Source organism: Oryza brachyantha, chromosome 1 (assembly GCF_000231095.2).
Source record: "Oryza brachyantha chromosome 1, ObraRS2, whole genome shotgun sequence".
NCBI classification, from domain to species: Eukaryota; Viridiplantae; Streptophyta; class Magnoliopsida; order Poales; family Poaceae; genus Oryza; species Oryza brachyantha.
Genome location: NC_023163.2, coordinates 14,948,899 through 14,962,722, shown reverse-complemented (window position 1 = coordinate 14,962,722; position 13,824 = coordinate 14,948,899). Strand labels below are relative to the sequence as shown.

At 37.9% G+C, this 13,824-nt stretch overlaps 1 protein-coding gene across 2 annotated transcripts; it reads left to right on the top strand.

Annotated features, from left to right (window-relative positions):
• Window positions 1-3,266: 3,266 nt before the first annotated feature.
• On the top strand, window positions 3,267-13,488 carry LOC102711573 (calcium permeable stress-gated cation channel 1). 2 transcript variants are annotated; one of them, XM_006644230.3, is made up of 13 exons: window positions 3,267-3,580; window positions 4,254-4,366; window positions 5,133-5,488; window positions 6,039-6,185; window positions 6,682-6,817; window positions 7,486-7,587; window positions 7,843-7,962; window positions 8,082-8,162; window positions 8,439-8,779; window positions 10,174-10,419; window positions 10,821-11,145; window positions 12,034-12,267; window positions 13,022-13,389. In XM_006644230.3, the coding sequence occupies exons 3-13, from the start codon at window positions 5,175-5,177 to the stop codon at window positions 13,283-13,285; spliced, it is 2,310 nt and encodes a 769-aa protein (XP_006644293.1). In that variant the 5' UTR covers window positions 3,267-3,580; window positions 4,254-4,366; window positions 5,133-5,174; the 3' UTR covers window positions 13,286-13,389. The 2 variants fall into 2 exon arrangements, with proteins under 2 accessions (XP_006644293.1, XP_006644294.1); XM_006644231.3 differs by lacking the exon at window positions 4,254-4,366 and having other exon boundaries at window positions 13,022-13,488.
• Window positions 13,489-13,824: the final 336 nt, after the last annotated feature.

Here is a 13,824-nt window from a genome sequence, read left to right as displayed (position 1 = left end):
TAACAAATTTTTCAAATAAGACGAATGGTCAAACGTTAGGTACAGAAAAACGAAAAATAAAATTATTATAGGACAGATGTAGTATTTATTTAGCAGTAAGTAATATAGGCACTGCTACAGTAGAGTATAACCGAGAAGAAGAAGATCAACGGACCGAATCGCCGGAAAGACGGCTGCCTCACCTGCGCGGCCCGCGACGACGCACGCTACGCGGGCGCAACATCTGCGTGCGTGCGTGCGTAGGCACACGCGTCGATCGGTCGGCGAAAAAGAAAAGAAAAACGCTCCTCTTCCCCGTCGTCGTCCCGTTCACGAGGGGGACGAACTCGCAACCGCCGCCACGGCTGGGCCTCTGGAGGCCGCACGCACGTACTACCACGCACTATATACTCAGTTGACTTTTATACGACGTGTTTCAGGTCTACGTTTAACCATTCGTCTTATTAAAAAAATTATATAATTATTATAATATAATTTATTATTATAGAAACTTTAATTATGCATTATAATTTTACATATTTGATATAAATTTTGAATAAGACTAATGGTTAAATGTGATTTTAAAAGTAACATATATATATATATATATATATATATATATATATATATGTATATATGTATATATAGAGATAGATAGAGTAAAGAAGGCGTTTGACGAGAGCGTGCAGCGGTTGCGGCGGCGAGCGAGGGAGGGAGTTCGCGGTGGGAAACGCTGCACGGCTCGGAGAGACTGGTTTGGTTGCTTGAGGGAGTTGCCGCACGGACAAAATGTGTGCTCTGCCGACAGGCCCGGCCCGTGCTGGATTTCGGATTGACCCGGCCGGATGGGTCGGTTTTATATTAATCGATTCTCTTGACGTGATAAATTTCGGCGTACGTGTCGGCACGCCGGCCACACAGCCAGTTCGCACCGATCGTCCATTGCCAACGCCGGCCGGCTTGTGTTTGTCTCTTGCGACGAGTAGCAGCCTTTTCTTTTTACGTAGGGCAATTCTGTCCGTATCTTCTACTAGTAGCAGAAAGTGATTGACAAACCGTATATTTATAAATAAAAAAAGTAATTTATAAATAAAACTTATATAAATATTTTATTGATCTAAAATATGGTAAGAACTTTAAAATTAATCATAAATTTAAAGTTAAAAATTAAAATTTGGTATATGTTTAAAAACATAGATGAAAAGATAGAGCGTTAGAATGAGTTCACGTTGTACTGCACGAACCATTGATGGATCGGTGGTGGTCACGGGCTAAAAACATTTCTGGTAACAAAGAATGCGATGGCTATTAGCAAGGCTGTCACCGTCTCACCTCGAATTAATTTACGCCCCGCCGATCCATTCCGCCTCTTGATATATATGCACCGTACTTAAAAATGAGTGTAACTTTGGTGCCATTTTCGCGCATGACGTCAACTAATTAGGGGCTGCCTAAAGCTGGCAGACGTTACTGCTGTCCATCTATGCACACGCTGAAACTGTGCTGTAGTCACTCCGGTCGTCGGTAACACGCAGAAGAATCGTGCGACAACGGCGTGGTGCAGTGCAGCTTGTAGGGCGCGTTCGCATGAAGGTCAAGAAACTAATTTTCAATTCTTTTCCGGTGCGCACGTTTTCTAACCTGCTAAAATGATATATTTTTTACTAAAAAGTTTCATTTTATATGAAAGTTGTTTAAAAATCATATCATTCTATTTTTTAAATTTAAAATAGAAAATTCTTAATTAATCATATGCTAATGATATTTAGTCCATCCGAACCTGCCGTTGCTAACGAGCCCGTAGGTATACCGGCCACGAAGAGGAAACCGCTCAACAACCCGTGCCACCCCAACCTCAACTAAAAAACTCATGGCAATAGAAAAGCTTTTATAAAATTCATAAAACTACCATTTGATTAAGCTATTATAAAACTATAGATTTAAAAATGTGTATTACAAGAATACATATTTAATACCAGTTTTGTTACAAAATTATACCTTTTTGTAACTTAAAAAGGATAATTTTGAACCCTAAAACCTAGTTCTTGATAACTTCACTACTAAATATATAATTTTATGATATAATATCTTATTTTGTAGTTTCTTAGATATTTGTTGCTAAATCTATATTCTGTGATACATGATTTTAAATTTATATTTTTACCTTAATTCTGATAAATTGCTTCTAGTTTTATAAAATTCACCCATAAATTATGATAAAAAACTAAAAATTAATTTTAAAGTTAAGTTTTAAAATTTAAAATTTAGTTTATCAGCATAATAATAAAAAAGAAAAATAGAGGGACAAAGCAAGCAAAATCCCAACCAGGATTGCAGCAAAAACTGGCTCCAAGTCAACGCACAGGCCAGCCGCCCATGGACGTTTGTACATGGCTGCGTTCTTCTGACTGTTTTTTTCATATTTTTTCTCGGTTTTTCTCGCAAAGTTTCTAAACTGTTAAAGATGTTCTTTTATAAAATGTTTTTATAGATAGTTTTATTATCCTATAATTCTGAAGTAGACCTTTTAACTTTATAACATATAATTTTATTGTTTAAACCATTAAGACCACGATATGCCATACCCATAAGTTAGCTAAGCATCTCTCATTCTCCGCGCGTACGTTTTTCCGAACTAATAAACAGTGTAGTGTATTTTTTGTAAAATTTATCTAAGAAAAGTTATTTTAAAAATCATATTAACCTATTTTATATTTTTTAATAATTAATTAATCATGTACTAATATATGCTACGTTTTTCATGTCAGGACATATACCTTGACGGGGCCTAAATAATTACCGTAAAATCAAATTTCGTCGGCAAAATAACACAGCATAGTGTCCGTTTTTTTCACCTGCTCCACGTATACGCCACCCTACGTCCGAGTGTGGGGCCCTCCCTCCCTCCCCGTCTCCCACGCCCCTCACCACGCTGCGCCGCCGCGTGCGGGCTGGCGGCCACACTTCCCCGCCACGTCTCGTCTCCTCACGCAGTGGAAGCAAACTCCACCGCCAAGCGACGCGGCCGCGGCCAGCCGTCATCACAAGCCGCGCGAGGCCAACGCGGCGTGGGCGACAGACAGCTTGCGCTAGCCGGCAGCAGTTTTGACGCAGCGGCCAGCGTTAGCAACGTCTCTCTCCTGGCCTTTCGCCCGTTTCCTCTTCTTTCTTTCTTTCTTTCTCGCCTCCTCCCCGTCGAATCCTTCCAAAAGCGACGTCGCAGAGACAGATAAAACTCACCCCCCCCCCCCCCCCGACTCCCATCGCGATCCCTCGCCCTGCTCCGCTGCAGTGGAAGGTGAGGAGGGGGTAGGAACAAAGGCCCGCGTCGCTCTCTCTCTCTCTCTCTCTCTCTCTCTCTCTCTGCTTCCACGGAGTAGAGTAGAGTAGAGTAGAGTGTGCCATTAGTAGTAGGAGGAGGACAAGAAGTGGCGCGCGGGTTGATTTCGTCCTGCGTCCTGCTCGCTCGTCGTCGGTGAGGAGGAGGAGGAGGAGGAGACTCGCCGGCGGCATTTTGGAGGGGGATGTTTTGCGGCGGCGGCGGCGGCTAGGGTGGTGGTGGTGGACTCTGGTGTGGTTTGCATCCCGGCTGTTCGTCGAGGTGGGTTGTTTTCGTTCTTGGGTCTGTGTCCCTCTCCCTCCCCTCGCTTCAGTTCGGATTCCTGCTGCTCAGATCTGGCTCTCCGTGTGCTGCCTCCTGTTCAATTTTGCCTCTTCGTCTTCGTTTCTTCTCCGATGCATTTGGTTGTTTTTTTTGGTGTGGCTTTGCTCTGCTGTTTTCTTAGTGTTTCTCTGCGGTTCTTACGGAGGACTCCAAGAAGAAAATCATTTCTTTCGGTTTTTTTTCCCGATTCATTCGGGGAAACCCGAAAGAAAAACTCCTGTTTGCAGGGAAAAAAAGTTCAGGGAAATTTTGCTATACGACGCTTGAAACAGCCCCCCTTTCAAATTCTGCTGCAAAATTTGGAGCTTTTTTTTTCTGGTATAGTAACAAATTAGAGTGCTATTACCACCACGAATTTGGGATTGTTGTCTTACGGTTCATGTGCTTAATATCAAAGTTGTACCAGAACTGGCGTTGGCTTCCATTCAATTTTCTTTTGCTTTTTTGTTGTCAAATTCACAAATTAAATAGTGCTGGAAGATATGGCTTTGTCTTCCATTACAACGATGTTATGCCTTTTTTTTTGTCCACTTGACAAATTAAAAGTTAAGAAACTTGCCTGCTCAATACTAACCTTTAAATACCTGCCGTTTTTTAATTACTTCTCTAGGCTGGTGTCTCAAGATTTTTTTGGAGCAAGAGCTGCTTCACGCGGACGTTTGCTAAGGGAGAATGTGTTTATGCCCACGTTGTGGGTTTTTTTCGACCTATCCAATAACCACTGTTAAGTTTTTTTTTTCTTGCTCTCACATGTGCTACAAATTAGGGCTCTTTGAATTATATGTAGCCGTCCATATGCACTAAGTGCGTTTGCAGCGCAGCTAGTATTTTTTTGGTTGATGTCTTTAGCATCCTTTGATCCATTGCACATCGTACAACTTTATGGTAGGGATGTTAGTGATTTCTAACATCACAATCTTGGCTAGCTTCTTTCTTCTCTGGTTGTCCAATATAATTTTAGGAATAAAATCAACATTAACTTCCTTTCTGTAGCTGTCAGGTAGAAGTGTGAATGTAATCCATGTTTAATCATGTGAAAACTCTGAAAATATCTTATCAATGTATTGTGATCCTCTTGACAATATTTACCCCTGAATCAGTATTTTTTAAATGGCCATTCTCATCTGGTAACTTTGTTTGATATCTTTGTGCTGAAAAAAAATGAGTCGGTCATTGTTGATATGAGATAGTGGGATTCAAACAAAGCATATCTTGCAACTACATACCATTTGTACACTAAGTACTTTGGTGCTAAAAGAGTTGGACGAAATTGTGGAGAAAAGCTTGATTCAAGCTGTGCTTATACGGCAATGATACTACGAACCAAAATCTAGAACTTAATGTACGATATAATTTCCAAGATTGGTGACTATACCATTGTATCCCCCCTCAGCATGTCACACCATTTTGCTATTTTGTTCACTAATTTTGTATTTTATTTAATATAATGGTTTGTTCTCTTGTAACCATAATATTTTGTTTCTTTCAGCTAGCATCTGTTGGAATTCAAGCAGTTATTTAAAGGACAAATATGGCTAATATTCAAGATATAGGTCTCTCTGCAGCTATCAACATACTGAGTGCCATCACATTCCTGCTAGCATTTGCTTTCCTGCGACTACAGCCCATCAATGATAGGGTTTACTTCCCAAAGTGGTATCTCAAAGGTTCAAGAGAGAGCCCAAGTCATGGGGGTGCATTTGTGCGGAAGTTTGTCAATTTGGACATGCGTTCATACTTGAAGGTCTTAAGCTGGATGCCTGCTGCTCTCAAAATGCCAGAGGATGAGTTGATTAGCCATGCAGGGCTTGATTCAGCTGTCTATCTGCGTATCTACTTAATTGGGTATGCAACTTATAAATTCTTCTAATTTATTAAGTTGTGTCACATCCATGTCCTTGATTATACTACTTAATAATAGTTCCTTTGGTGAAGAATGTGGTGTCAGCCTGTGTGGGCATTATTCGTAAAATTCTGTTATAACTGTGCAATTAGCAGTAGTACATAGACTAAGCAATGAATTGAACTCCAGTACACATTTCTATACTACATGAAGGTTATGAATTGATGCTGCTACCTTCACACTTAATTAATTTGAACTAGTTTTCTATTGTTATCTTGAATATTGGAGACTATTCACCAGGAAAAAAAAACTCTCCTTTTAGTTTTTTTTTCCTTGAGAGAAAGGAAGGGCTTTAGTTTTTGACCATATATTTTAATGTTTTATTGCTATCTTGTCAGGACTTATATATGTAAAAGTGTCAAGTGTAGTGCTCGAACCCAGAATGTTGTTTTAATGAATGGTCTCTGTTTTATGTACTGGATATCTCCTATCTCTATTCCTTTTCTTTGCCATTACTTTTACACTAATATCCTTTGCTCTTAATTGGTGCAGGCTAAAAATATTTGCGCCAATTACAATTCTGGCATTTATTATTCTTGTGCCTGTTAATTGGACCAATAATACCCTTGAAGGCTTGAAGATGCAGCACAGTGATATTGACAAACTTTCGATATCCAACATACCTTCAGGGTCAAAGAGGTTAGTACCAGATAAATTTATCTGTCTTAAAATATAGTAATATACCTAATAGTACTTTTTGTGCAGCCTGATAGATTATTTCAAAGACAACTTAAGATAGTGAGTATGGGGTTGGTTCAAATGGTAGGTACAGTGATGGCCGCTAATAGTTTCTTTCCCCATTTTGGGCTCAGAGAGTCATGAAGATGTAAATAGATGACTGTGCAGTATGAATAACCACCTAGCTTGCATTTCATAAGGCCATTAGTTTTAACCTAGGCACCTAGCTTGTTGTGTGGGTTTGATCTGATACTTTGTAATAGTAACTAGTTGCAGAGGTTTGATATTGCCACGGACAACTAAGGTGGGTGGTTATAGTAAATTCTACCCTTCCATGAAGCACATTAGGGTCTCAGGGTTTAAACATGGATACCCTGTTTGTCAACTCTAAAATTATTTTTTTAGTATGCGCTAAGCTAAAGTACATCCTCTTTAAGTTGTGACCTTTTTAATGCAGGTTTGTAGCTCACCTGGCTATGGCTTATGTTTTCACATTTTGGACATGTTATGTGCTGTTACGGGAGTATGAAATTGTGGCAACAATGCGACTGCGGTTTCTTGCATCAGAGAAGCGCCGTCCAGATCAGTTCACGGTATGATCTATGATCTTTACAACTCTATACATTTGGTAATTCAATTTATACTTGATTTTTTTTTCTGATGCACCTTCCAATCCTACCTAATTTCTTAGTATGACATGTCATCTAATCTAACGTAATGCCAGTTAAGTTTTTTTTTTCCATGGAAAACTAAACATGCTTCACACTATGAATATTGTGAATTGTGTTCAAGGGAGTATGCGGGAACTTGAATACTGTAAAATATCAGCTGATATTAAAAAAAACCAACATTCTTGAAATGTTATGGATATTGACATCACAACCATTAAAAGTTTGATTATTGAATGACTGCTGTATAATGCTCATTCTATAAAATGAAAAATATTAAATATCATTTGAACTATTTATGCTTTTAGATGCTTTAAGAAATGGATTTCTATCCAAAACAAGGGAGACATTAGTTAGGGCACCAGTAGCTTCAACAGCTAACAGTTTTTTTAACCATGGGATGTAATTGTTAATTTGACCTTTGAACTCACAAGTATCTGGCACTATGCAGATATTTTACTAAGCTGAATGTGGGTAATCAAGATAGGTTGGTGGGAGAACTCATCTAAAATTGAAAAGCCTCTGACAAAGAAAATTTATTAAGGATTATGACTGATAAGCAGTGATACCAATTGACCGATGTTGATTTTTAGGTCCTTGTGCGGAATATACCTCCTGATCCAGATGAATCAATTGGTGAGCTTGTGGAACATTTCTTCCTTGTAAACCATCCTGACAACTATCTTACGCACCAGGTAAGTTTCATCCTGATATTTATGTTTCTCTGGATCTTTCTATCTGGTCAGTTCGAAGTTAATAGTGAAGTCTATGTCTATAGCTATAGGAACTAACTTCTTTCATATATGCATTTATTTTATCTTTTGGGCAATAAGATGTAATTCTGTTTGACTACTTAGTTTAACTGCTCATTGTTATTTAAAAATATTCTGTGCTCTGATATGATTTACCACTACCCTGTTCTTATCAATTCATTTCATACACGGGTATAGGTTGTCTATAATGCAAATAAGCTTGATAAGATGGTCAAAGAAAAGAAGAAGATGCAGAATTGGCTCGATTACTATCAACTGAAATATGAAAGAAATACATCTAAAAGGCCTACTATGAAGGTTGTTGAATTTCTATCCTCTCTTTACTTCTCTTACAGAATCCTTGTTTTGATCAAAATAGGAAAAAAATATTTATGTTCCTTCTTTATTCTTCTCATTCTTTTATACTCCTTGTCCAGACTGGTTTTCTTGGATGTTTTGGTTCAAAGGTTGATGCTATTGAATACTACACATCAGAAATCGAGAGGATAGAAAAGGAAGTAAGTCATAATGTCTTTGCACTGTGCTCCCTAATGGATTATTCTGCTTTGGGTCAAGTGTTATTTCAAAATACTACAGTTGACTCTATATGTCGTTTTAACATGAGCAAAGCTTGTTTTTTTACTGAAGCAAATGGCATATTTCTTTTTTGTCTTTGTATTCTTCAGTTTTGGTAAATGTTTGTTAACTTTTGTTAGTACTTACACTGCTGCGTTTCACATGTTAAAAGGATTGCCCCAATACAATAAACTACTGGATTTACTGCTGATTTTTAGGAAACTGAGGAACGTGAAAAGATTGTGAAGGATCCAAAATCAGTTGTTCCAGCAGCCTTTGTTTCCTTCCGATCACGGTGGGGAGCAGCAGTGTGTGCTCAGACACAGCAAACCAGTAATCCAACTGTTTGGTTGACCGAGTGGGCCCCGGAACCTCGCGATGTCTACTGGGATAATCTGTCTATTCCGTTTGTTTACCTAACAGTTAGGAGGTTGATAATTGCAGTTGCATTCTTCTTCCTGAACTTCTTTTATGTGATCCCAATTGCATTTGTTCAGTCTCTTGCAAATATTGAAGGGATTGAGAAGGCGGCTCCATTTCTGAAGCCTCTGATTGAAATGTACGTGCACTTCTATATCTCATTCTTCTGCAAAACATTTTATTTCAGTTGAAAGCTACCAACACACTACTTTTCCAGTATTGCATTTTCAGAATATGGCTTTATGATCTTCGTACCATCCAATATGCAATTTAAGTGCCACTGCGATGTAATAAACTAGACTGTACTATGTAAAGTAATAAATTAGACTGTGCTATATAAGTGTAAATAGTTCTTAGTATAGGTGTGGGTTTCAAGGAATGTTATTACATGCTGGTATTCCAAAGTTAATGTCTATTGCATAAAATGATAAAATGATTTTGTTAACTTTTGATGATCAAATCCATTCAAGGTTTCATAGGTTCCAATGTCCTTTTAAGTGAGTTTCAAGATACTTTTTCCATTCCAAAATGTAAGCATTTCTGTGATTTAAATCTTGTATCAAAACATAATCATTTCTAGCACTATTCACAATACTACTTGTCCTGTCAATCATTTCACATTCAAAATTCTTTTTATTTTATCCCCACCTATCCTCCCACCCTCATTCATTCGTCATTTATTAAGGTTCGCAATACTACTTATCCCATCAATCACTTCACATTCAAAACTCTTTCCATTTTATCCTCATCTATCCTCCCATCCTCACTCATTCTTCATTTATTAAGGCTCACCATGGTCTTTTCTTTCAACCTTTATCCCTGCTAAACAACCTAGAAATGATTACATTTTTGGACGGAGGTAGTAGATACCAAGCAGAGGTAACAATGCTTTTTCTTACCAAAAGAAACCAACGAAGTGTATGCACGAAATCACAGTTGAATTTAAACTTAGATACTTAATAATAAAGGTTAAATTTGAACTTAACCAAGGACATGTCCTGCCCTTTGCAGATGTATTGATGTTATATATTTCTGCACATAATTTATGAATTTCCAGTCATTGCAAATTTTAGTGTTTGTTAGCATTTCATTTGGAAATTTTACAACTGAAACTTGCTAGAATGAAATCAACTAGCATTGTATCACTTGTGCCTTTTGAATCTGCATTCTTGCCTGTGGCCATCAATAATTTGCCATATCCAGTGCAACTCTTATAGTCCTGATCCAGTACTTGCTATAACTTGTATATTAACAATTGAATGATTAATGCTAAGCAATATAATTATTTGCATCTTATTTTTTTCTCTATTATTAAAATGTTTTGGTAATCTACCATTCTCGCAACTTATTTATTTATTAATGTACAAATCTGAGGATCAAGCAAGCAAGTGAACCTACCAAGACATACATTTTTGAGCACCTAATGCAATAAATAGACCAGTGCAGAAATTTGCATGTTATTTTCTTATATATTCTTGTGTTGTCAACTTGTCATATCTGTGGTGTAATATTTTCTTTTCAACTGTTGCCCAGGCGTACTATTAAATCATTCATCCAAGGATTTCTGCCAGGAATTGCTCTAAAGATCTTTCTTATATTGCTCCCAAGCATATTAATGTTTATGTCTAAAGTTGAAGGATTGACATCGGTGTCCTCACTGGAGAGAAGATCTGCATTTAAGTACTATATTTTCTTATTCTTTAATGTATTCTTGGGAAGCATTATTGCAGGATCTGCTTTAGAGCAGCTAAAATCCTTTATTCACCAATCAGCAAATCAGTATGTCCTCTTGTCTACTCCACATGCTGCACCTTTAATCCATTATCTTTTCATATGCTTGCAATATGTTCTGACACTGCAATTTAAGTTAAATTTGACAAGCCATCCTCTCTCTCTGATTGAGCTCAATTAAATTAAAGAACCTCACCAGCCATAGGTAGAAGTGTACAATAAATTATGTCAATGTGTTGAATTTCCCCCTTGTTTTTTTTGTTCATAGTAGTAGTTAGTTTGTACAAAATTTTTTGACTATGCCAAACTTTTAGTTGCATTCTTTTGGTAGTATATTGCCCTGCCATTAATGCTCTTCATTTGTGCTACAAGTTCCTTTTGCATTCACTTTCTTTTTTGAAGAAACTCTTATAGTCCTTATCAACTGTACTTGTTTGGTTCTTTTGCAGAATCCCAAAGACAATCGGTGTAGCAATTCCGATGAAAGCAACCTTTTTTATAACATACATAATGGTTGATGGTTGGGCTGGTGTAGCTGGTGAAATTTTAAGATTGAAGCCATTGATAATCTTCCATTTGAAAAACTTTTTCTTGGTCAAGACTGAGAAAGACAGAGAAGAAGCAATGGACCCTGGAAGCATTGGTTTTGACTCAAACGAGCCTCAAATACAGCTCTATTTCTTACTCGGACTTGTCTATGCTGTGGTGACACCATTTTTGCTTCCTTTCATATTGGTATTCTTTGGGTTTGCATATGTGGTATACCGTCACCAGGTAATACCCTTTGGAGCACAAACCTTGTGGTGTTTAGAATTTATAGTGTATACATACATTCATCAATCATCATGAATCTGTCCATGTTATGTGTGTGTTTTCAAGATAATGTCCATATGTGTAATTGGGGGGGGGGGGGGGGGGGGCAATTGAGATAAACTGATGCTTTACCAAACCATTTGGACAAAATTTATGTCTGTTGATCTAAATACTTTTATTTGTCACCCTGCTTGTTGTTGCCTCCACCGCTGCTTGTTGGATAGCCATGTGCTGGATCTATGCCACCGGCTGTGCTCACTGGGTATAGCTAGGAGGGGCGCGCGCAGTCGAAGGAGCGTGCAGGATCACTGGGGGTCTCGTGAGACATGTTATTTACTTAAACAACACTCCAGGGCTTGTCTTTTTTGTTTTTCCCAGCACAAATTTAATTTAACTTGAGAATGGATGATTACTACATTAATAACTATTCAAATTTGCTTTTGCCCTTTTGGAATTCAAGTCGATGTTGTTTCATGTTAGCACTGAAATAATGGTTAATCAGTCACACTAGGTATGCTTCATATACTTCACTACTGTATGTTGCTATACGATCTCATACTCTGTACGCACTTGTTTGTCGGGTGCGCACGTGTGGTTGTCTAAAAATGCATTTGTTTGTTAGTCCACAAATATATTACTCTTTTTGGTTGTTGCGTACTGATGCTTCCTCTATATTGTCGAGTACTTTCATGTAAGAAGTTATCCCTTTCCCACCTTTCACTGTATTCAAAGGAATTAAATGTGTGACAATTTAGTCTTCGGTGCAATTGAACAACCCATAGTAATTTTACATTCTGATTATGTGTATAAAAATAATTGGCTTGCTAACTCGAGGTTTTGTTGTTTCAGATTATAAATGTGTACAACCAAGAATATGAAAGTGCAGCTGCATTTTGGCCCAGTGTTAATGGACGCATAATTGTGGCATTAATCGTATCACAGTTTCTTCTCCTTGGTTTACTAAGCACAAAAGGTGCTGGCCAGTCAACACCGGTGCTCCTTGTTCTCCCTGTTGTAACCTTTTATTTCTACAAATACTGCAAGAACCGCTACGAGCCTGCTTTTGTGGAATATCCATTACAGGTAATGTTTGTTTCAGAATTAGTTTTATCATGTCAATCTGCATTTCAATGCTTGTTTTTTTTGTGTATTAAACTTTCGCTCATGAAATGAAAATCAATAATAAAATTCTGAAGTTTCCATAGTTAATATTCAAAATTTCACATAACTGCAATTTGTGAAAATTATATTTACTACAACGTTGTCTAGTCATTTAAAAGAACAAAATAATGTATGATATTTTGAGAAAACTGCAAGTTTATTATGGAATAGTCATGCTGGTTTAAGTTGGGCTGACATGGCATGCTCACATATGGGGGTAAAGTTGCAGTTTAGTGATAAAATCGCTTGGTATCGTTGGCAGTTTTGTAAAACACACCAAAAGTCATAGCAAAGTGATAGTATTGATAAAGTAATTGCAGTTTTGTGAAATTTACTCTAATATTTATTGGTTCTCATTTTTCCTCGACCTATGATCAAAAAGCACCTTGGGGGATGAAAATTCCTATACATGTTGATAAGGACTCCCATGTTGCTATTTCAAATGAACTGTAAATAACCAAAAACGTTGTAGTTATCTGTTGCCATAGCTTGCCCTATAGCATTACTTGTGGTGAAACCTTTAGAAGATGGCTGTTGGACCTCATCATGCAAATAAAAATGTCTAATATAAGTTGAAACAAATGCAGCTTCTTTCGAATACAAAAAAACCGCAGATTCAGTCTTTCGACTTGAAACCAAATTCCCTAACATGTTGTCGTCATTCACCCTTTTCCAGGAAGCGATGCGGAAGGATACCCTGGAACGTGCAAGAGAGCCAGGGCTCGATCTCAAGGCGTACCTGATGAACGCGTACGTGCACCCAGTATTCAAAGGCGGCGGCGACGACGACGAGAGGTTCTCCATGTCCGACGAGCCGGAGGCGGAGCAGGTTCTCGTGGCGACGAAGCGGCAGTCGAGGCGGAACACCCCCGTCCCGAGTAAGCACAACGGCTCCGAGTCGCCTTCTCTGCGTGAAATTGTAAATGATCAGCGGCTATAAATAATAATAGAGCGTAATGGTTGGTAGCTTTGAGGTTGTACATTAAGTAAAAGAGAGCAACAAATAATGGTTTTTTTGAGGATCAGCTTGTTTGCTGCCAGGAGCAAATGCCCAGAATATGTAGTATGTGCTCCTGTCACTCCTTTGCCCTGTCTGTCGTTCTGTTTTTCTGGTGATGTGGTGTATCGTTTGTTTGCCTGTCCCGTTTCTTGGACCATTGTTTCTGCAGTTCGGTTTGTGGTTGCACTATCCTAGATCCATATTACCTTCATCCCAAAATAACTTTATTTTTTATTCTTTTATCTAACGGTTAACTATCTGTCTACCTTCGTTCCAAAATAACTATTTTTTTATTTATGTATCCAATGTTTAACCATGTTTTTTTTAAAAGTTTTCTAAAAAACTTAATTTATCTTTTTTGAAAGTTTTCTATAAAAACTTAAAAAAAATTAGTCAGACGTAAAGTGTTATTTATATTTTATCATCTAGGCCGTGTTTGGATAAGGTGGGTAAATTAACTTACCTATACAGAAAATATG

Bases quoted from the DNA above. Each gene is read 5' to 3' on its own strand.
- LOC102711573 (XM_006644231.3), top strand. From the start codon at position 5,175: ATGGCTAATATTCAAGATATAGGTCTCTCTGCAGCTATCAACATACTG. The intron at 7,588-7,842 runs GTAAGTTTCATC...ACACGGGTATAG, and splicing joins ACAACTATCTTACGCACCAG to GTTGTCTATAATGCAAATAA. The intron at 11,146-12,033 runs GTAATACCCTTT...TTGTTGTTTCAG, and splicing joins ATGTGGTATACCGTCACCAG to ATTATAAATGTGTACAACCA.